The sequence below is a fragment of the Hippoglossus stenolepis genome, chromosome 10 (genome assembly GCF_022539355.2).
Source record: "Hippoglossus stenolepis isolate QCI-W04-F060 chromosome 10, HSTE1.2, whole genome shotgun sequence".
Classification (NCBI taxonomy): Eukaryota; Metazoa; Chordata; class Actinopteri; order Pleuronectiformes; family Pleuronectidae; genus Hippoglossus; species Hippoglossus stenolepis.
This window is the reverse complement of record NC_061492.1, coordinates 23,083,534-23,105,090: the sequence shown is the minus strand read 5'-3', so window position 1 is coordinate 23,105,090 and position 21,557 is coordinate 23,083,534. Positions and strand designations below refer to the sequence as shown.

The 21,557-nt window shown below is 40.7% G+C and overlaps 5 protein-coding genes across 6 annotated transcripts in view; 2 read left to right on the top strand and 3 right to left on the bottom strand.

Annotated features, from left to right (window-relative positions):
* The window catches only part of LOC118116015 (histone H1), a 311,666-nt gene that overhangs the window by 240,485 nt on the left and 49,624 nt on the right, over positions 1–21,557 (bottom strand). The gene's annotated exons all lie outside the window — the stretch shown is intronic.
* LOC118116027 (histone H1-like) overlaps positions 1–21,557 on the top strand; it is a 444,527-nt gene that overhangs the window by 391,190 nt on the left and 31,780 nt on the right. The window lies entirely within an intron of this gene.
* LOC118116067 (histone H2B) lies at positions 9,168–9,979 on the bottom strand. The gene has a single exon (XM_035167378.2). It carries the CDS (start codon positions 9,966–9,968, stop codon positions 9,594–9,596), a length of 375 nt encoding a protein of 124 aa, XP_035023269.1. The 5' UTR covers positions 9,969–9,979; the 3' UTR covers positions 9,168–9,593.
* LOC118116084 (histone H4) lies at positions 11,604–12,004 on the bottom strand. The gene has a single exon (XM_035167397.2). It carries the CDS (start codon positions 11,964–11,966, stop codon positions 11,655–11,657), a length of 312 nt encoding a protein of 103 aa, XP_035023288.1. The 5' UTR covers positions 11,967–12,004; the 3' UTR covers positions 11,604–11,654.
* On the top strand, positions 18,344–18,860 carry LOC124852636 (histone H2B-like). The gene has a single exon (XM_047341812.1). It carries the CDS (start codon positions 18,362–18,364, stop codon positions 18,734–18,736), a length of 375 nt encoding a protein of 124 aa, XP_047197768.1. The 5' UTR covers positions 18,344–18,361; the 3' UTR covers positions 18,737–18,860.

The following is a 21,557-nucleotide window of genomic DNA, read 5'->3' as shown; positions in this document are numbered from 1 at the left end:
CCCAAACACTAGATAAACCTTGGGCAGTAAATTTGACCTGTGTATCTCATATCCAGAAAACATGACTGGAATGGAAAAATAAGGAGACTTTTGTATGTTTGAGCTTGATAAGATACTAGAATAAGGCTACTACACACATACTGGAGGTATATCTGCTACCCAGAACATGGCACCTTAGAATTTTTAAAGAAATGATTCACTCTAAGGTCACAATTAATCAATCATGCATAGTTCCAGGTTATAAAACAACAATGGAAACACAAAATATTTATTAATTTTCTTCATCTTTCTTATTACATTGCATGTGCATGTACTGCACTGATGTCCTTACCTGTGACTTTGAAACTTGAAACTTTACAAATGACAATAACTGTACATTTTGCACAACCGCTTTCGCTTATAGTATATTTTGTATTTGCCTATAGTATTCTCTATTTTATTTTTCTATTTCATTTTTGTTTGCTATTTTTTTATATTTTCTATATTTAAAATTGCACAAACTCACCACAGCAAATTCCATGTATGCGTTAACCTACTTGGCAATAAACCCGATTCTAATGTGCAACAGACTCACTATTCCAGGAGCACATGTTACTAAGTGGTGCAGTATGGGTACTTGTTTTTCACAAGCGAGACACTGTGATTAGAACATTTACTGCAAGTAAAGTATGAATCATTTCTGCTTACACGATTAGCAAGAGAGAAAATATTTGTATTGAAGATGCAGGTTTATTGCAAATACCCGCACTGTTTTCCTTGGGTGATTTTATGCTCAAGAACATCACATGTAGATATATATAAATATTGTGCATTGAAACTACCATTGTTTTGTTGAAGGACACTAAAACAACTGGCAATATTATCCAGTTGCCATCAAGCATGCATGTGTAGTTTTGCAATTATGTAAATCCGGCAACATATTTGAAGCTTTATTTAAAAGAGGGATGAACTTTGTCAAGTTTGCGATCAGCAGTGACAACATCTGTTACCATTTCTCCTCAAATCAATCCTCATTATTGCAACACAATAGCAGAATATTCCAAATGTGTCCAAACCAGACAACGCACCAAACTTTAAACAATGCACAAGAAAGTGACAAATGAATCAATCAATCAATCAAATATTATTTGTATAGCCCATATTCACAATTTGTTTCATAGGGCTTAACAAGGTGTCACAAATCTTCTGTCCTTAACCCTTTAAATTAACTAGTGAAAATAACGTAGATACCTCAGAGAGAGCCACATGTGAGGGATCCCTCTCCCAGGACAGACAGGAGTGCAATAGATGCCACGTGTAGCTGAGAACAGCAGCAAAATAATAGTTTTTACATCATGATTAGAAGAAACAGTTTGTAACATAATGGAACTGTGCATCAATGTTTAAAGTATTTATACAAAGTAATTGTCCTGTTCCTTGTCAGTGATGCTCAATCAACCAAGCCTGTAAGAGAAACAGTGAGGAATAGGGTTTTAAAACCAATCACTTCATGCAACAGCATGTAGCATTCAATATAAAGGATGAACAAACACATACTTCATGGAAATTTCAGTCTTTTAATGTTTGTATATGTAATTGAAACAACAAGGTTATCTAATAGATTCAAATGCAGACATGAAAAAAGGTTTTGACCAAATTGGTTGCAGTTAAAAACTGCTCTTTAATCAGGGTGGCTTTGCAGCTGTTGAGGAAGAGATCATTAGAAAGTCTTCACTGCCCTCTTGTGTTAAAACCATATTATATTCATCGAGCTCTGTCAGTCTACCTCAGACCAAACCATTAATGGATGTATTTTTATTGCTGTCAAATGTCAAAACGAGTTAGGAGACAATGGGCCTCATTCACAAACAGTGCGTACGCACAAATCTATGCTTAAACTGTCCGTATGAAGGCTTGATGCACAAATCTGGGATTCATCGATATCTTCTTCCCTAAATTTGTTTGTACTCTAGGAATAAATTTAGAACTTCCTCAGACCATGCGTACGCACAAATGATGACAGCCCAGCTGTCCTAGAAAATGTAAACACACACCCTTTTAACTTAATGCATAGTATATTAAAATGTATTTAAAAGAAAAAAAAAGGCTTTAATGGACAACAATAATTTAATTTACTAATGCATTGACCAAATATATTAAATAACCATGAAATTGACGCCCTTTCATCCTCATCATCTATTGTCATAAATCAAACTATACAAGTTGAGATAGTTTACTAAATTGTATATTTGGCCTATAATTGATCGGTCACTCCCAACAATTTCTAGTGCCATGAAATTGTGCATCTCTAGTTGATTTTAACTGATTAATTTGTAGCAAAAGAAAATCAGATCTGAGGGATTGTACAATTTTATATATTTATTTATATATATATATATATAGTGTGCTACAATGACATCCACACACACACCGTGACAGAGTGCCCATTTGGGCAGCTCAAGAGTCGTTGGATGAGGTTGGACACAGCTGGCAGAAAGCTCCTTCATATACCTGAGAAGGTGAAGAATTATCTTGGCATCTGTGTCCTGCACAACCTATGGCTCATGGCATCCCCTTCCCACCTGGAGTAGAACCACAACAAGACAGGCACGAAGACACAGCCAAATGTGGGGCTTCCTGGCAGGGCTGCAGAGGAGCCTGGAAAACTACACCTACACGCCGATCACAAGGGGTATGTGTGTTAAAACTGATGTTACATGTGTGAAACGTTTTGAAATAAAATGTAAACATCTTCCACTGAAGAACTTTTTATCCTCTAAAAAACAGTCTGTCACCGAGTCTGCTGGCTCAGCTGCAACTCCTCAAAGTCACGTTCATGAGCCCTCTCATTGTAAACGGCGACTTCTTGACGCTGATTCCACCGATCGTTATGCACCGTCTTTCCGGCGTCTTCCGGCTGTGAACCAGTGCATAATGTTTTCTCCAGAGACGCTCCTCTTCTCAGTAGCTACTTTAGTCTACTTGCAACAAGAGAATATTTTCAGGTGGTGTAAATAAGACATAGGGGAGAACGGTGTAAGATGTATGGAGGGTTTTCTGGGCCAAAACTATATATATAAAAGACATAAATAATTATATAATTAAATGCCTAAATAAATGACTAAATGTGTATTTATACATTTATTTATGTATTTATTGATAAAAAAATTATTTATGCATTTATTTATACATTTATTTATATATTTCGAATTTTATCTATGTATTTATCTATTTATGCTCCTCTGTCTCATTCGCGCTGTGCGCTGCGTCAACTGCGTCAAACCAAAAAGAGCGCTCTGCCATCTCCTCCAGCTCTACATACATTTACTAAGTTTACAAAGTCTGTTGTTTTTACTCAGACTGAATATATATACACGTGTCCGATTGTGTGTGTGTGAGAGAGCAAGTAAGAGAGAGAGAGAGAGAGAGAGAGAGAGAGAGAGAGAGAGAGAGAGGAAAAGAGGGAGCGAGCAAGCGGCTGATGAATGCACTGCTCTGAATAAAGTATCGATCCTTATATGATGATCAGTGTTGATATTGTGACGACAAACAAATCAACTTTTAAACTGTAGCGAGTCAGACGTGTTATGACCAGCTCATTTTATGCCACAACAATTAAGAGAGGTCTACAGAGATAGCTTGAATCAAAGCAACATGTTTTAAAATAATCAACAGAATAATAAAATGTATGAATGTCAAGTCAGTTGTCATTGTGTAGTGGAGGTGTGGAATGTAGTGAAAGACATGTGTATGTAACTTGTGTTGTATGGCGGAGAGCAAACGTACAAACTAGGAGCAGGAGCTTGGCTGTCCAGGGAGAGAGCGCCATCAGTCGAAATGCCGCCTGGCCTTTATACTTGGTTTTGCAGGTGCAGTGAGTCAGCAATCAAGAGTAGGCGGAGCCTCCCAGTAGTAATGGGGTCATAAATAATTAATCAACAGCTCAAATTGATGAATCGGGACAAACGTGATCACTTGAATTCTCTGTTTTCTTTCTTTTCTTTTTTTATTCTCTTCTTCCGAACAATGATTCACTGACAGAAAAACCTGTCAATGATCTGAGTATCTTCCAGGTATCATCTAGGGTAGCAGGGCTCTTCTTATTCTTATTCAATTTGATTGCTGGTTAGCAATCAGATGTCCGCTGCCATCTTGAATTAGGCAGAAGCAGTAGATTCATGTTCAACCACCAATCAGAAGCTTTAACCCGCCCCCTGACTTTTGATGAGTGAGTTGACAGCTTTATTTTGTTTTGTCCAGCAGCTTACTGAAAGTATAAATAAAACTATATAGTGTGCTACAATGACATCCACACACACACCATGACAGAGTGCCCATTTGGGCAGCTCAAGAGTCGTTGGATGAGGTTGGACACAGCTGGCAGAAAGCTCCTTCATATACCTGAGAAGGTGAAGAATTATCTTGGCATCTGTGTCCTGCACAACCTATGGCTCATGGCATCCCCTTACCACCTGGAGTAGAACCACAACAAGACAGGCACGAAGACACAGCCAAATGTGCTAGCTCACTACACCTTAAAACTTTTGAGTCCACGCCCACCCGCTGTGGGCCCCACCCGCTGTGGGCCACACCCGCTGTGGGCCACACCCCGGACTCACCTTGAGTATAAATTGGACTGAGACCGGACAATCGGCTCCAATTGTTTGACAGCACAGCATTGAGCAAGCATTGAGTAACACTTTCCAACAATGTCATCCAGCAGCATCAGGATCTGCCCGGCCTGCCAGACGAGGTACATCATGCCTGTCGACCTGCATGCCCGCTGTGAGTCGTGCCTGGGACAAGCAACGCTTTTGCTGCTGTCACGGAGGACATTTTTCTGTCCCCAGACCACTATCACCTGGACGAAGCGATCAACTTTTTCAATCAACACGGGTCGGACGACTCACCAGACGGTCTGCTCCCTGCTCTCCCCCTCTTGTCGGAGGGACTGGAGCTCACGGACGTCTTGCCGACCACCACTTCTCGGTCAGCCATCAGTGCTCTCCTCCGGGAACTGCCAGGGATCATCGAAAAGGCGGCCGCTTATAAGAACCTGCGGGGCCTCCGACGACAGACGACATGTTGGGACTTTTCGCCCTGGTCCAGCAGGCCCGGCGAGACTCGGTCTGGCCCTGCTTGCCCGCTGTCAAGGCTTACGAGTACAGAGCGGCAGCGGAGCCTGGAAAACTACACCTACACACCAATCACAAAAGTGGAGGAATTTTCGGTTCACGGCTTCCCTCCAGTACCTCGTCTGGAGCCGGGCCTGGTCGCCGTGTTCGGGGTCATGGTCAACCCTTTGAGGGGACAGCGACCTACCCCACCCTCCCCAAGACTAGATGACAAGACTGTCGGACCAGTCCCACTAGAGTGCCCTCGAGGCTTCGGCGGCGGCAATAATATTGCTGTACTATTGAAAGTTAGCAGTGGAGCCTGAGCTGGGAAAGGCATCCAGTGCTATATTGACCCTGAGCGCATCCATTGTCATCGTCCCGGCCCGCATCACCACCTGGCAGACCACGATTCAGAAAAACATATGGTTATATTTTTTATTTTTTTATTCTCTTCTTCTGAACAATGATTCACTGACATAAAAACCTGTCAATGATCTGAGTATCTTCGATGTATCATCTAGGGCAGCGGGGCTCTTCTTATCTTTATTCAATTTGATTGCCGGTTAGCAATCAGATGCCTGCTGCCATCTTGAATTAGGCAGAAGCAGTAGATTCATGTTCAACCACCAATCAGAAGCTTTAACCTGACTTTTGATGACTGAGTTGACAGTTTTAATTTTGTTTTGTTCAGCAGGTTACGGAAAGTATAAATTAAAGTTAAAATAAAAGTATAAAAAAATAACTAAATGTATAAATAAATACATACAATTTGAAATGTATAAATAATTGTTTAAATAAAATTCAAAATATATAAATAAATGTATAAATTAATGTATAAATACACATTTAGTCATTTATTTAGGCATTTAATTATATAATTATTTATGTATGTATTTATGTATCCTTTTATTTGTGTATTTATATAATTATTTATATATTTATATATATAGTTTTGGCCCAGAAAACCCTCCGTAAAGATGAGCATCATTTTACATTTGATATTACTGCAAAACAGAATTGCAATTGTACATGAGTAATTATAGATACCTCAGGTTGTTGTGTAACCATGGAAATTAAAACACAATCATTATGGTTTCAGAAAAATGATCCATCAAAATAATGTGGTCCTTTGGCACAACTTACCCTAGGTGGGGGTAAAATTATCATTTTGATGCGATTAATTGATTCCCCTATGTCAGGGGTCGGCAACCTTTACTATCAAAAGAGCCATTTTCCCCCCTCTTCTACCAAATAAAATGTGTCTGGAGCCGCAAAACATATGTGATAGCACAGCTTATAAAGTTTTATTTATAGTTTTACCCAGTGTTGTGCCAGTTCGCACTTAAAATGAACTAGTTCAAAGTTCAGTTCATGCAGATGAAAATAAACTAGTTCACGTACATAGTATATTTTTAACAAATTTGAACTTGAATTGGTTCCAAAAATGTAACTACTTATCGTTCATTTGTTCCAGTTGTACTGAGCACAAAATGTTGACGAGTCATTTTTCATGATGTTTAAATGCAGCTTCATAGACTTTGGAGCGAATCAAACAAACACTACGTTACTTCATGTGCTGATCAGGGGTCTCATTTATAAAACAGTGCTTGGGATTCATACAAAAAGTGTACGTACGCACACCTGAACGCAATGTTCGCTTTATAAATCACCGTCCACCTGGAAACGTTTGTACGTGGATCTGCCTTCAAGTCCGCCCTCCACACGCCCACTTTCAACCATAAATGGTCAATGCAAAGCACGGCATGAATATTAAATTATGCTGCTGCCCAATGGGTCATGGCATCAAGCGATGAGAAGAGGAAGCGAAACTTTCTGACACTGACATCGAGGTGTTTGTTAGTGAGGTGGAGGTGAAGAACGATTTTATGGGCGCGCAGTGATGTCACTAATGAATAAAATACACTGATACTCTGCCGCTGCTGTGGATAACACAGTGAGTGAGAGTGAAGATGATAGAAAGAACGGAGCCTGAAATAAAAATAAAAAAAGATCACAGATCACAGATCAATAGAATCTATATCAGCTTATCAGACATAGCTGAACCCTCTATTCTTCCTCATCCTTCCATTCGCGTGCATCCATCACGCAGAATCAAGCACCAGTGTCACGGCAGTATTTATTTATTTAGAGCATCGGACCGATTCCCTCACATCAGTGGATCCTCATCTCCACTCTGCGATATTATTTGGAAAACCCATCTAACCTGCTCGGATTGGAACGTGATTCCCTCTGTCCTGGATGAACCAAACAAGCTAAGTATCCCTATTGAAACTCTCCTGGCTTCACCGAATTCCCTTGGCCTCTAGAAACTTCACCCCTCATCTTCCCTCTACCTGGAGATTAAAGGACCGCCATAAAGAACACACATTTCCCTCACTTTACCTTTTCATTGGACCCTAACTCCCCTCTCCAACAACCACACACCCACACACACACACATATCCCTCTTTACAAATCGAATTATGAACTGAATGGCATATTATATACAAACGGTTTTGTTCCTGAACACTCTCTCCACACACACAATCTCACACTTGATCTGAACTCGACCTATACTCATCATGAACTCTTAATGGAAGCTTCTTTCACATGTTTATTTGATGGACGGTTAATTGTTCTTATTTGGAAATGAATTTGTTTGCATTGATTACTGGATATTTTGGTCAATATGAGTTCTTTGTCTGTTTATCAATTATACCTTTTTGATTTGATTGTTAACTTGATTGAATAATTCAATTGAATATATATTGATTAACCGAATTGATTGTTTGTGATTTATTTTTCTTTGATGCCTTTTGTAGATAGGTAAATAAGCTATCCGGGTTAACTCCCTTACTGGGAGATATTAACATTTTTGACAGGTGAAGAAGCCCTGTCTGGCGCCCAACTCATTCATTTTTTCAATTTAGAAAACCTACGCTACAGAAGTGATCTCCAGTGCGCTCTGTGCGCCTGATGGCACAGTCACGTTCCCTGCAGTGATTTGGTGATACACGCACAGTGTTAGAAGATATTATTAAAACCTATTAATGACTCGGCTCTGTAACTTCGCTGTTAAATGGAATCCAAACGTAATTTGCTGTAAGTTGTTTTATATATTTTTAAATGAAAAGGTTCGAGTGGAACAGATATGTCCCGCGAGCAAAACTAAGCTGTTGGTTTTAATGTAAATCTGCTTCAGTTCACCACCTCACGTCTGCGTTGCCACTTTCCCGTCTCCAAAACGTTCGTACACATGGGTCAGAGTTTGCGTGGAAATACGCACATTTTCCCGTCAAGTTTGTTTTTATAAATCCCAACGTTTACGTGAGAAGTGGCGTACGCACGTTTCAGGCCCCGTTTTGTGCGTACGCAACAGTTATAAATGAGACCCCAGGTCCTGATAAGTAGTGATGAGTGTTTATTAGTTCCAGTGAGAGCAGAGTGGAGGAGGACACAGAAGCTCCAGCTTGGTAAAAACCAACTACAGCTTCTGCTCTGATCACTGAGCAGATGTGACCAGAGAAACTCGGTGTTTTCACTGTTTCCACTGTTCTTCTACGAAGTCACTGACCGGCTGCTTCACGTGAACAAGCTCTGATCTCACTACGTGTGTCGCTCTGAGCGAGTGAGCGGGGGCGGAGCCTCGGGGCCTGTGTGTGTGTGCGCGCTGTCTGGGAGCACACACACACACACATTTTTTATCGCTCCTGGTATTTCACATGATGGCCTGATACGATGATTTAAAAAATGTACGTGCCATTCACTTTCGCTGGAGTGAACGTCACTCAGTTTTCATATGAAAACTGATTCGTTCAGTTCGTTGTTAACCCCTGCTCGATGTGTAAATAGTGCCACCATTACAAATTAATAGAAAAATGACAAAATCCATGCCATGGATTTAATAAAGGCAAAAACTTGTAATGTAAAACCATATATTTGTTTACAGTTAAATATGTTACTGAAACCTTTCAGGGAAGGATTAAACGGTGATCCGTGTGTGTTAGTTAGAGAAACAACATATTTGTACATGTACTTTTGTGTACGTAAAGCATGTTTGTGTGACTCAAATTTAACATTAGTTAACAGGGTATTTATTAAATTAACATTCAACACAATGACCAATTTGACAATACAGATTCACACAGTAGATCAGGTCAACAGTTTTGTGAAGTTTTTTATCTCGTAGCTTACAATGACTTCAATTAAAATGTAATGACAAAAACATATATTTTAATAAAGATACAAGACTGACTACACAGTTTGTGTGTTAAGTCTCTTAAATGATTCAGAACATGCGGAGATGAGAAAATAAAACTCCCATATGAACCCTAATTATTAAATTCAACCATGATCTAATTAACCAGTTAAAGTATTATTTAAAAGTGGATATTTTACTATTGATGGACATGTCGTTAGAGTCAGGACAGTTTGTCTCCATAGAGAAAGTGTGTGGCTCTTAAAAGAGCCGTTGCTTTGATGTCTCCTTAGAGTCGTTTACTTGGAGCTGGTGTACTTGGTCACGGCCTTGGTGCCCTCAGACACGGCGTGTTTAGCCAGCTCCCCGGGCAGCAGCAGGCGGACGGCGGTCTGAATCTCCCTGGAGGTGATGGTGGAGCGCTTGTTGTAATGAGCCAGACGAGAGGCCTCACCGGCGATGCGCTCGAAGATGTCGCTCACGAAGCAGTTCATGATGCCCATGGCCTTGGAGGAGATCCCAGTGTCGGGGTGGACCTGCTTCAGCACCTTGTACACGTAGATGGCGTAGCTCTCCTTCCTGGACTTTCTCCTCTTCTTTCCGCCCTTACCGGGGGCCTTCGCCACCGCTTTCTTGGAGCCCTTCTTGGGCGCAGTCTTCGCTGGTTCAGGCATCGTCACGATATTATTCGATTCAATGAATGTAGACGTCAGTGGCCAGGCTGTATTTAAACACATTACATGTAAATATGGCTGTGCCGTTCCCTCTCTGTCATTGGCTGAATGTTGAGCGTCAGTGTAACAGCACGTGGGAGTGTCTCCATGTTCATGAGTCCATTATTCTGCTGCTGACAGAGGTTGAACTGTAGAGCTCAACTGGAACATTTGGGGGGTTAAGAAATGCAAGATGTCTGAAAGTATATATGTTATTATTATTTATGTTAGTATCACATTAGTATCATTTAAAACAAACTGAACTAAAGTAAGCTGATAAATACACAGCTCTAAATGTTAAGGGAACACTTAATGGTCACAGTAAAACACCAAGTCAGTTCGACTTCAGGTTTATCAATCTGTCCATTTAGGAAGCACAAGTGATTGTGAATCAATTTCACCTGTTTTGGTGCAAATGAAAGTGACAACAGGTGCAATGAAGAGGCAAAAGCAAGACAACAACAGAAAGGGAACAGTTTTATATGTGGTGGCCACAGACATTTGCTCTCTCCTCATCCTTCCTGACTGATTCTTCTCTAGTTCTGTGTTCTGCTAGTGTCCTTGTCACTACCTGTAGCATGAGGCGGTCCCTGCAGTCCAATCAGGTAGCAGAGGTAGTCTGGCTCTAGCTAGTTATTAATTAAAATGTATTAAATTATACAAATTCTGACAGTTGGTCCTGCTCGCTGCCTCTGAATATTATAGTCCAATTAGCTGCAGCGTCAAGCCCTTATCAATAGAGTTTGCGAATTTCAGCCTGTTTGAGTCATTCTATAATTCGGGCTACATTTCATGTCCATGGACATGAAGTCAGTTAGACTTCAGGTTTATCAATCTGTCCATTTAGATCTAATTTACGATTTTTATTATATCATTATGACAACCAGTCTGACGGAGCTTAAATATGATGCATACACAACTGTTCCTGGTATCCATCCCCCCTCTCTCTCTCTTTTCTCTCCCCTATTTGCCCCCCACCTCTCCTCTCTTCACCATTTTCCTGCTGGAGGTTTCTTCCAGTTATTGAGGGAGGTTTTTTGCTCTGCACAGACGCTGCAAAGTGCTGCTCATTGTGGGATCTGTTGAGTTTCTCATGAATTTTTATTGTGATTTGTCGCTTGAAATTGAAGTAAATACCTTTTATTTTAGTTCATTCATTTTTTGCCAAAAAATTTTGTGAAGCACATTGTAAACTTGTTCGGACAATTGCTGTGCAAATATTTATTTATGTATGTGTTGGGTGAAAACAATCCAACCAATTCATGACAAAAACACCTTTCATGCAAGTGCTTAACTGGGTTTATATATCAATTATTACTAATAAGTTAAGATATTCGGTATGTAATTAAGAATTTAATTTTGTATTTTATAATTATTTTATTCATTAATTTGTTTACAATAGTTGTTAATCAAGTGCAGCTTCACTAAGTCAGTCTCCATCCTGGACTTTCACTTTAAGAGATTCAACTACCCCACATTGAACCCTCACATTACACCGTCATAGTTCCATCGATTTACAGACGTTGTTGTATTGTTGTACTCTGGAAGAACGAGTGATTAGTGTTGAGCAGAGGATGTGAGCTCTCATTGACTCAGTGTGTGGCTCTTAAAAGAGCCGTTGTGTTGTTGAGCTGTTGTAAAGTGAGTTTATCCACCGAAGCCGTACAGAGTGCGGCCCTGTCTCTTCAGAGCATACACCACGTCCATGGCGGTCACGGTCTTCCTCTTGGCGTGCTCGGTGTAGGTGACAGCATCGCGGATCACATTCTCCAGGAAAACCTTCAACACGCCGCGGGTCTCCTCGTAGATCAGACCGGAGATACGCTTCACTCCGCCACGGCGAGCCAGGCGGCGGATGGCGGGCTTGGTAATTCCCTGGATGTTATCACGGAGAACTTTGCGGTGACGCTTTGCGCCTCCTTTACCGAGCCCTTTTCCTCCCTTTCCTCGTCCAGACATTTCTCTTCAGTAAGATGAGATCTAGTGAATAGAGTGCTCCGCGAGAAACACAGGTATTCATAGCCTGACTGAGGACCTGATAGAAGACAGAGGCGGCCGTCTTCCTCCTCTGTGGATCCTCATGGCCGCTGCTAATAAACTCTATGGTGCGCTAGCGCCTCCACAGGTTTGGATGTAGGACGGTAGATATTAAGGTCTGACAGTTTTGTGTAACAGTAGGACTGTAGCACGTTTCCATCAAGTAGGAATAGTGCCTGTGAAAAAGGCTTGGTTAAAAATAAGAGTAACATTAGGACTGATTAGGGAAGTACTTAGACAATGTAGGTAAGGCTCAAGATGATCTGCACCAGTGTTTCAGCATGCTTTTAATTTAAACAGTAACAATACAAGAATCAACTGTCGTTCTGAAGCCATATCAGATGAAAGACCAGAGGAGAGGAAGTGATTATCGACTATTGATAATCTGTCTGTAATTTGACCAGGTGTCTGATTTGAGGAGGGGGTGTGATTGGTATGGTTTTTAAGGAAAGCCATGGGGTTCCAAACTGTAATGGTTGCAGGTAGACAATGTTGACTGGTCACCTATTCTTTAATAATGCAAGATACATGCAACTCCCCCAGAGCCCCTGGATCCCCCAGGGGCTCAATTATAAATTAAGCAACAATTATAAATTAAGCATTCTACTGCTACAGAGTTATAACTGAGATAACACGGTCAAAATATGTGAATAACCATACATTACATTTTCCCCAGTATAATGTATGAAGTGCAATGCTCCCATGTAATGTGCAAAGTATACATACTGTTTTACGTACTACCAATTTCCATCTTAACGCTCCTGTTATACTCAAATTTACAACATTTATCATTGGGGTCATTTTGACCACAGCAATTAAAAACCTCCAGAAAATGATTATCTGGTCTTCCCTGGCCTGGCTCCAGGCGTCATGGAGCCAAATGTGAGAAAACCAGTTCCTATGACGTGCAGGTCGACTTCTTCCCAATCCCTACACCATAAATCCTTCACTTTGGACAGGAAATCAACAAGAGTTGCTGTAAAATCAGGGAAGAAAACATCTGATATTACACAAACACATTGATGATTAAATGAGGAAGTAAACATTATGGATCATCTCTTAGCATAGTGATGTTATGCCATGAATTGACCACAAGGGAGCAGTGCATGCACATGATATCGTTTTATGGCAGGCTATATTCAAACTTTACCTTTGACTAAACAAACATGAGCACAAGGTCTCTAAAGCAGAACACAAGTGATGTGATGTGACGTCGACCGTGCTCCAGCAGGGAATTTTATACATGCACCATATATGATCACTCCTATGCTGTTTTACTCTTTCACTGTTTGGAGATTCCCTCCTGAACCTTCATTATATTTATCATAAAAAAATATTTGTATCCATTTTATTTTATGAATTATTGAACCCTTCTCTGTGGACATGATGTTTTAGATGTAGTGGGAAGACAGTAAGTGTCATACATTTGATATTATAATAATTCAATTAAATTGAATGGAATGATCATGTTGAAATTTTTTATTATTAATTCATTATTTCTCCCTCATAACATCTAGAATTGAAAATATTTTCAGTTTTAAACCCAAAAGCAGTTTCAACTGCTGGACGTGTTTTGTCCCATGTGTCAAGAATCAGTGATCTGAGTTATTCATGGGGAGGAGGTGGGGATTTGTTCCCTGATAGTTATAATTGTATTTTTAAATAAGCTCATGAAATCATTGCTCCTCAGAGTTAGAGGAATAGATGGATCAGTAGAACTATGACTCTCTGTCATTTCTCAGTGCTTTCTTATTATATATCAGGCTATCTTTCCAGGTTAGGTGAAAATCATCTTGGTTGGTGGAACGCCTCTTCCTCTCCAGCTTCTGTGATGTCTGTTTTAAAACATGTATTTGATAATTATACCATGGAGCTAATCTCCTCTGGTTTACTCTCTTATTGTTCTGCAGGGCGACAGTGTCAAGGGTTGTTTGTAATGAGGCTGCTGTACATTTAACAAAGTTATCAACTAGTGTGGGAGTGAAGCTGTGACTTTAATGTCAGAGGAATCAATTCTTTAAAGTTGTTTACAGTATTATCAAGCTTGACAAAGATATTTGTTCTGGTTTGCTTACCACTCTCTCCATGTGCTTGAGTAAAAGATGGAACGAGTAATGTTGACTACACTTCCTAAATCTGTGTTCACATTTATTTATTCATAGTTATCTAGATACAGGGGGTGGCTCACCTTACCCACTGGCTCTACTTACCCAGTTGTCACCCACATGTGTTTCTGCACAGACTTGAAGCGTAATTAGTAGATATCTTATACAATCTCTTTCCTGAACCATATTTCTCTTAGGGATTCTCTCTGTTCACATCAGATGTGGAGCCCAGAGCAGGTCGTGGATCAGCAGCTTAGACAGCAGCTGTGTGTCTATGCTTCAGACTGAATTCATAGATCCACCTGAGCTGAACAGGGGAGAGTGGAGACTCTGCTGCGGACTTCATCGGACATCAGGAGCTCGAGGAACTGAGTGTGAAGCCCATTGGACAACAGCAAGGTGCTGTTAAAGCAGATCAAAGCTAAATTAAACTGTGAAGTGCAGCATCTAAACATAACAAACAGCTCTGTCCATGGTCCTGATACAATTTATCCAATTTTCAGTTGAAAATTATACTTTGAAAATGTGCAGCCTTTCTCAGACCTGGTTTTAACGTTAACTCAAAGTATAGGTGTGATCACACTTAAGCAGGGCCAACGCAAAGGTTGGAAATATTAATCAGGTCAGTGTTAAAGAGGTTAAAGATATTTCAATGAAACATTTTATTCAGTATGAACGAGCCTGAGGATAAAAATGTCATCACAATAAATCAGTAGTTTGAATCAGGGCGGAGAGTGACAGACAAAATGAGTCATTCTGTGTGGAATCAAAAAGGTTGTTGCAGCATCTTCTCTTATTTATTTAAACTCTCGTCTATATGATGAATGGATCCCAAAACCAAGGCCTGGAAATGATCTCTCTTCAAATCTTGATTTTATGTTTTCAGCCTATGAATTTATTTAGTTTTTGTATCCTGCCTTACTTTAATTGATATATTCTGAAAAACATCATGAGTGAGAGTTTGCGTGGAAATACGCAAATTTTGTTTTTATAAATCCAAGAAAGAAGATACGAGAAGTGGCGTACGTTTCAGGCCCCGTTTTGTGCGTACACAATGGTTATAAATGAGACCCCTGGTCCTGATAACTGATGAGTGTTTATTAGTTAAAGTGAGAGCAGGTCAGCAGGAGAGTGGAGGAGGACACAGAAACTCCAGCTCGGTAAGAACCAACTGCAGCTTCTGCTCTGATTATGAAGCAGCGGCACAGATTATTGACCAGAGAGAAACTAGGGTAGTGACAAGGACACTAGCAGAACACAAAACTAGAGAAGAATCAGTCAGGAAGGATGAGGAGAGAGCAAATGTCTGTGGCCACCACATATAAAACTGTTCCCTTTTTGTTGTTGTCTTGCTTTTGCCTCTTCATTGCACCTGTTGTCACTTTCATTTGCACCAAAACAGGTGAAATTGATTCACAATCACTTGGGCTTCCTAAATGGACAGATTGAAAAACCTGAAGTCGAACTGACTTGGTGTTTTACTGTGACCGTAATACGGTGGCCCTGAGAGCTCAACGCACTGCAACTTAAGAAAACACATGCAAGTGGACAAAACACAAGCAAAGTAAGAAAACATCTTCATCAATTTCACAACACAACACAACACATTACAGAAACGCGCTGCAAACACAGAAATGCGCAGCAAATACAGAAACGCGCAGCAACTACACTCAGGGGTGTCCAAACTACGGCCCGCGGGCCAACTGCGGCCGCCATCCATTTTTAATTGGCCCGTATCAAAGTCTAAAAATAGAATGGACTATGGCCCACTGTATTGCACTTCTTAGTTTAAACACTACGTGGCGCTATTGTCTTGAACAAGGCAGCGTCTCCACAAAGCAAGCAATCAAAGAAAAAATTTGTTCAGCGTCACCAGAAATGCCAGAACCGAAGAGACGCAAGATTGCAAGCGAGTGCAGAAAATTTCAGACTGGGTGGAAAAATGAATATTTTTTCATAGAAACCAAGGGGAAGTGTGTTTGTTTGATTTGCAATGAGAGTGTTGCCGTGATGAAAGAGTACAATGTACGACGGCATTATGAAACGAAACATCAGACCTTCACGTCCTACACTGGCGCCGAGCGGAAAGAGAAGGTAAAGCAAATGGCAGCTAGCCTGCTAACGCAGCAACAGTTTTTCCGTGCTAACAAAGCTCAAGAAAATGCAACAATAGCCAGTTATGAAGTATATCCGTGCGAAGCTCCGTCTCTTCGAGTCACAACTGCGCAACTTCAATGTAGCGCACTTCCCCACGCTGACCGAAATCAAATGCGCATTTCCAAATGCCAAGCTCTCTGCAAAAATGGGAGAATATGTGTCTGTGATCACATCTCTCATGACAGAATTCAGTCAGCGCTTCCAAGATTTTTCTGTCATTGAGAAGGAAATCACACTGTTTGCGGCTCCGTTTTCAATGGATGCAGAAGAAGTGGAGGAGAGTCTGCAATTAGAACTGATCGAAATTCAGTGTGATGATTCTCTTAAGAATCAGCATCAGCTTCTCTCCCTACCTGACTTCTACTGGAGCTTGGAAAAGGCCAAGTTTCCTCTGATGAGACGCCACGCAAAACGAATGATGAGTCTGTTGGGCTCAACATACATCTGTGAGCAGACATTCTCTCTGTTAACGCTGAACAGAAGCAGACTGAGAACCAGAACGACCGACAGCCATCTCCGTGACGTCCTTCGCATCTCAACCACCAAACTTACTCCTGACCTGCCAGCTATCCTTCAGACCAAAGCGCAGCATCACTGCTCCCACTGAGCGCAACATTCTTCCCATTACAGGTGAGTTAAAAATATACACACAGTTTTCATTTGTTAATAAGCCCAATTACTTAATAAATTCAGTCAATTAAAGTTGATGACAATTTTTTAACAAACGTTAGTTGATGTGTTAACAAGCCCAATAATTTATTTGTGTAATAAGCTTGAAATATCCACATCCCCTATTTCTCTTCTTGTCTCTCCCTTCATACAGGACAATGACGGGGGATCAGCACCCTAAGAACCAATCTGAGGCTGTCACTGAGAGAATGACCTGCCAACCTTTTTGTAAAAAATAAAATGAAAATCTACTAATGGAGAGCTATGATGGAGGCTTTTTTTTCTTCAAACATGTTCAATTATCAAATGTAATTTACCTGCATTTGATTGATTTTGCCAATATTAGTGCATGAGAGGTGAGGCAGTATACCTCACGTCTAGTGAGTGGCCCAGTCCTTTGTATATTTTTCTGTATGTGGCCCTCGGGAAAAAAAGTTTGGACACCCCTGAACTACAGAAAATGACATCGGAAGTGTTTCCAGAGGACTCCTAAAAGTGATGGACATGTCCGCTTGTTGTTGCTGCCGCAGTTTGGAGTTGTTAAAGTCGATGTCCGTCAGTGATCGTGGAAAATTTGCTAAACTTTAAACATTTTGGTTTATTTTAATAAATAACAAACTTTATTACTGCAGATGTATCCTGTTAACCCTCTGAGACCCACTGGGCTGTTTACGATCTCAAATATCATGTTGTCTTTAGAGCGTCATGACTCCTCAACGGTCAACGGTCAACAAAACATGCCGTTTTCTCCTGTTAAACTGAATAAACAGCGCTAACAAGCAAGCCCCTGTTCGTGAGGCAATGTATTGTCCATATTGTGCAGGGGTAGGAAACCTTTACTATCAAAAGAGCAATTTTGCTCCCTCTTCCGAGCTCTGATCTCACTGTGCGTCTCTCCGAGCTAGTGAGCGGGGGCGGAGCCCCAGGGCCAGTGTGTGTGTGTGCGCTATGTTTTCTTACTTTGCTTGTGTTTTGTCCACTTGCATGTGTTTTCTTAAGTTGCAGTGCGTTGAGCTCTCAGGGCCACCGTACCATTAAGTGTTCCCTTAACATTTAGAGCTGTGTATTTATCAGGTTGCTTTAGTTCAGATTGTTTTAAATGATACTAATGTGATACTAACATCAATAATAATAACATATATACTTTCAGACATCTTGCATTTCTTAACCCCCCAAATGTTCCAGTTGAGCTCTACAGTTCAACCTCTGTCAGCAGCAGAATAATGGACTCATGAACATGGAGACACTCCCACGTGCTGTTACACTGACGCTCAACATTCAGCCAATGACAGAGAGGGAACGGCACAGTAACATTTACATGTCATGTGTTTAAATACAGCCTGGTCACTGCCGTCTGTATTCTTTTGATCGAATAATATCGTGACGATGCCTGAACCAGCGAAGCCTGCGCCCAAGAAGGGCTCCAAGAAAGCGGTGGCGAAGGCCCCCGGTAAGGCCGGAAAGAAGAGGAGAAAGTCCAGGAAGGAGAGCTACGCCATCTACGTGTACAAGGTGCTGAAGCAGGTCCACCCCGACACTGGGATCTCCTCCAAGGCCATGGGCATCATGAACTGCTTCGTGAGCGACATCTTCGAGCGCATCGCCGGTGAGGCCTCTCGTCTGGCTCATTACAACAAGCGCGCCACCATCACCTCCAGGGAGATTCAGACCGCCGTCCGCCTGCTGCTGCCCGGGGAGCTGGCTAAACACGCCGTGTCTGAGGGCACCAAGGCCGTGACCAAGTACACCAGCTCCAAGTAAACGACTCTAAGGAGACATCAAAGCAACGGCTCTTTTAAGAGCCACACACTTTCTCTATGGAGACAAACTGTCCTGACTCTAATGTCATGTCCATCAATAGTATAATATACGTTTTAAACTAATACTGCAACTGTGGTTGATTGGATCATGGTTGAATTGAATAATTACGGTTCATATTGAATTAGTTTTATTGTCCCGTGTCCACAGGTATAATACATTAGATGCGTTACAAGGACTGAAGTATTTGTATAGTGCTAATACACACTGGTGTATTGAGGCTTTTTCTAATGGTCATCGATTTATGATCTTTTTAGCATTATCAATATACCCATTTATTTAGTCATTAGCTCCACAACATCCATTCAGAGCCTCAAACTTAACAGCACCTAAACACAAACAGCTCTGTCCATGGTCCTGAAACAAGGTTAAGATTATACTCTGAAAATTACAGCCTTTTTCAGACGTGGTTTTGTCTTTAGGTTCAAGTTTATTAACACTACTCTGCAGGGCCATTGTCATGGTTGGAAAAAACTAGTCAGAATAGTGTTAGAGAGGTTTACATACAAAGGAGTGATTACGATTTGAAAGAAACGGTTAAATCTGAAGATTTTCATTTCAGCACTGGGTGCAATTTACTCAAACTATTAAACTTATCTAACCCTGTCTGCCAAGGATGCACTCTGCATCGGTGGAATATGAGAATGGATCCTTCAGAGTGACTTGACCAACCAACTCACCCACATCAAAATTATCCTTTTTCTCGACAGTCACATGATACTTGACCAATCTGAGATATGAGTAAGGTTAGTATAAATGTGGTTATGATTGTTGGAGGCAGCAAGAAAGTGTTGTACTTATGTGCATGTTGGGGGGAAACTCACGAGAGACAAACTTAAAAAAAAAAAATGGTTATCATGGTTCATATATTGATTATTAACAAGATGATGTTTTCCATTAATTTAGAGACGTTGTTTGATTGTAATTTGACTAGGTGTCTGATTTGAGGAGGGGGTGTGAATACAATTTTTAAACTAACAATTTAGTAGCACTTACTTATAGCACTTTGTAGTTTTGCTTTTTTGAAGAAACTGTACTTTCTCGATTCTTGTTGTTCTGGGTTTGTACCCTCATGGTTGAATGCACTTATTGTAAGTCGCTTTGGATAAAAGCGTCAGCTAAATGAAATGTAAATGTAATGTAATGATTGGTATGGTTTTTAAGGAAAGCCATGGGGTTCCAAACTAATGGTTGCAGGTAGACAATGTTGACTGGTCACCTATTCTTTAATAATGCAAGATACATGCAACTCCCCTGGATCCCCCAGAACAATTATAAACCAATAAGCGTTCTACTGCTACAGAGTTATAACTGAGATAACACGGTCAAAATATGTGAATAACCATACATTACATTTTTCCCACCATAATGTATGAAGTGCAATGCTCCCATGTAATGTGCAAAGTATACATACTGTTTTACGTACTACCAATTTCAATCTTAACGCTCCTGTTATACTCAAATTTACAACATTTATCATTGGGGTCATTTTGACCACAGCAATTAAAAACCTCCAGAAAATGATTATCTGGTCTTCCCTGGCCTGGCTCCAGGCGTCATGGAGCCAAATGTGAGAAAACCAGTTCCTATGACGTGCAGGTCGACTTCTTCCCAATCCCTACACCATAAATCCTTCACTTTGGACAGGAAATCAACAAGAGTTGCTGTAAAATCAGGGAAGAAAACATCTGATATTACACAAACACATTGATGATTAAATGAGGAAGTAAACATTATGGATCATCTCTTAGCGTAGTGATGTTATGCCATGAATTGACCACAAGGGAGCAGTGCATGCACATGATATCGTTTTATGGCAGGCTATATTCAAACTTTACATTTGACTAAACAAACAGGCACTAACATAAATGACAAGGTGTAGCATATGAGCTGTGGTACACACCTGCCCAGTCACTCAGCTCAGGACCTCCTGGGCGAAGCTAATAGCCTGCTAATTATCACACGAGCTTCTAAATAAAGTCTAATATTTACAACCAGTGTCATAGTACAATGAAACACAACATCAGGTATAAGTGATAAAAACTTACATTGTCACTAATGCAAAATGTTCAAACAAGGATATTTTACAGCTGTGCTAAACGAACCTGCCAGGCGAGGGAGTTAACTACTTTCTAGGTAAGTGCTACTAAACACGAGCTGTGTGCATGAGCACAAGGTCTCTAAAGTATAATATTATTATATTATATTATATTATTATAATAATTAAATTAAATTGAAGGGAATGATCATGTTGAAAACATTGTATTATTTTTCCCTCATAACATCTAGAATTGAAAATATTTTCATTTCAAATCCAATAGCAGTTATTCATGGGGAGGAGGTGGGGATTTTTTCCCTGAACGATTAATTGCATTTGCGATAAAATCGCGATAGGATAAAACGCGATTTTCTAACCGCAACGTGCGCGATTACAACGTGCGAAAGAGAGTAGGGCACTGGGCTGCATCAACATTTCATGCTGCCCTTTAACCTGTTACAATGGCCTCTGGCTCAACGGAACAGTCAGAAACTGACACAACTGAGACTTTAGTCACGAAGAGGAACAGCACGTCGGTGGTGTGGAATTATTTTGGCTTCAAAAAAGATGATGCTGCGCAGTGTCAGGTGTTGTGCAGAGCATGCCGTGCTACCGTTGCTACTTCACGGGGTAACACTACAAACTTGTTCCAGCACTTAAAAAAATACCATAAAACCATGTACGACAGTTGTATGGCCAAAATGCCGAGCACCAGTGCGCCAGACA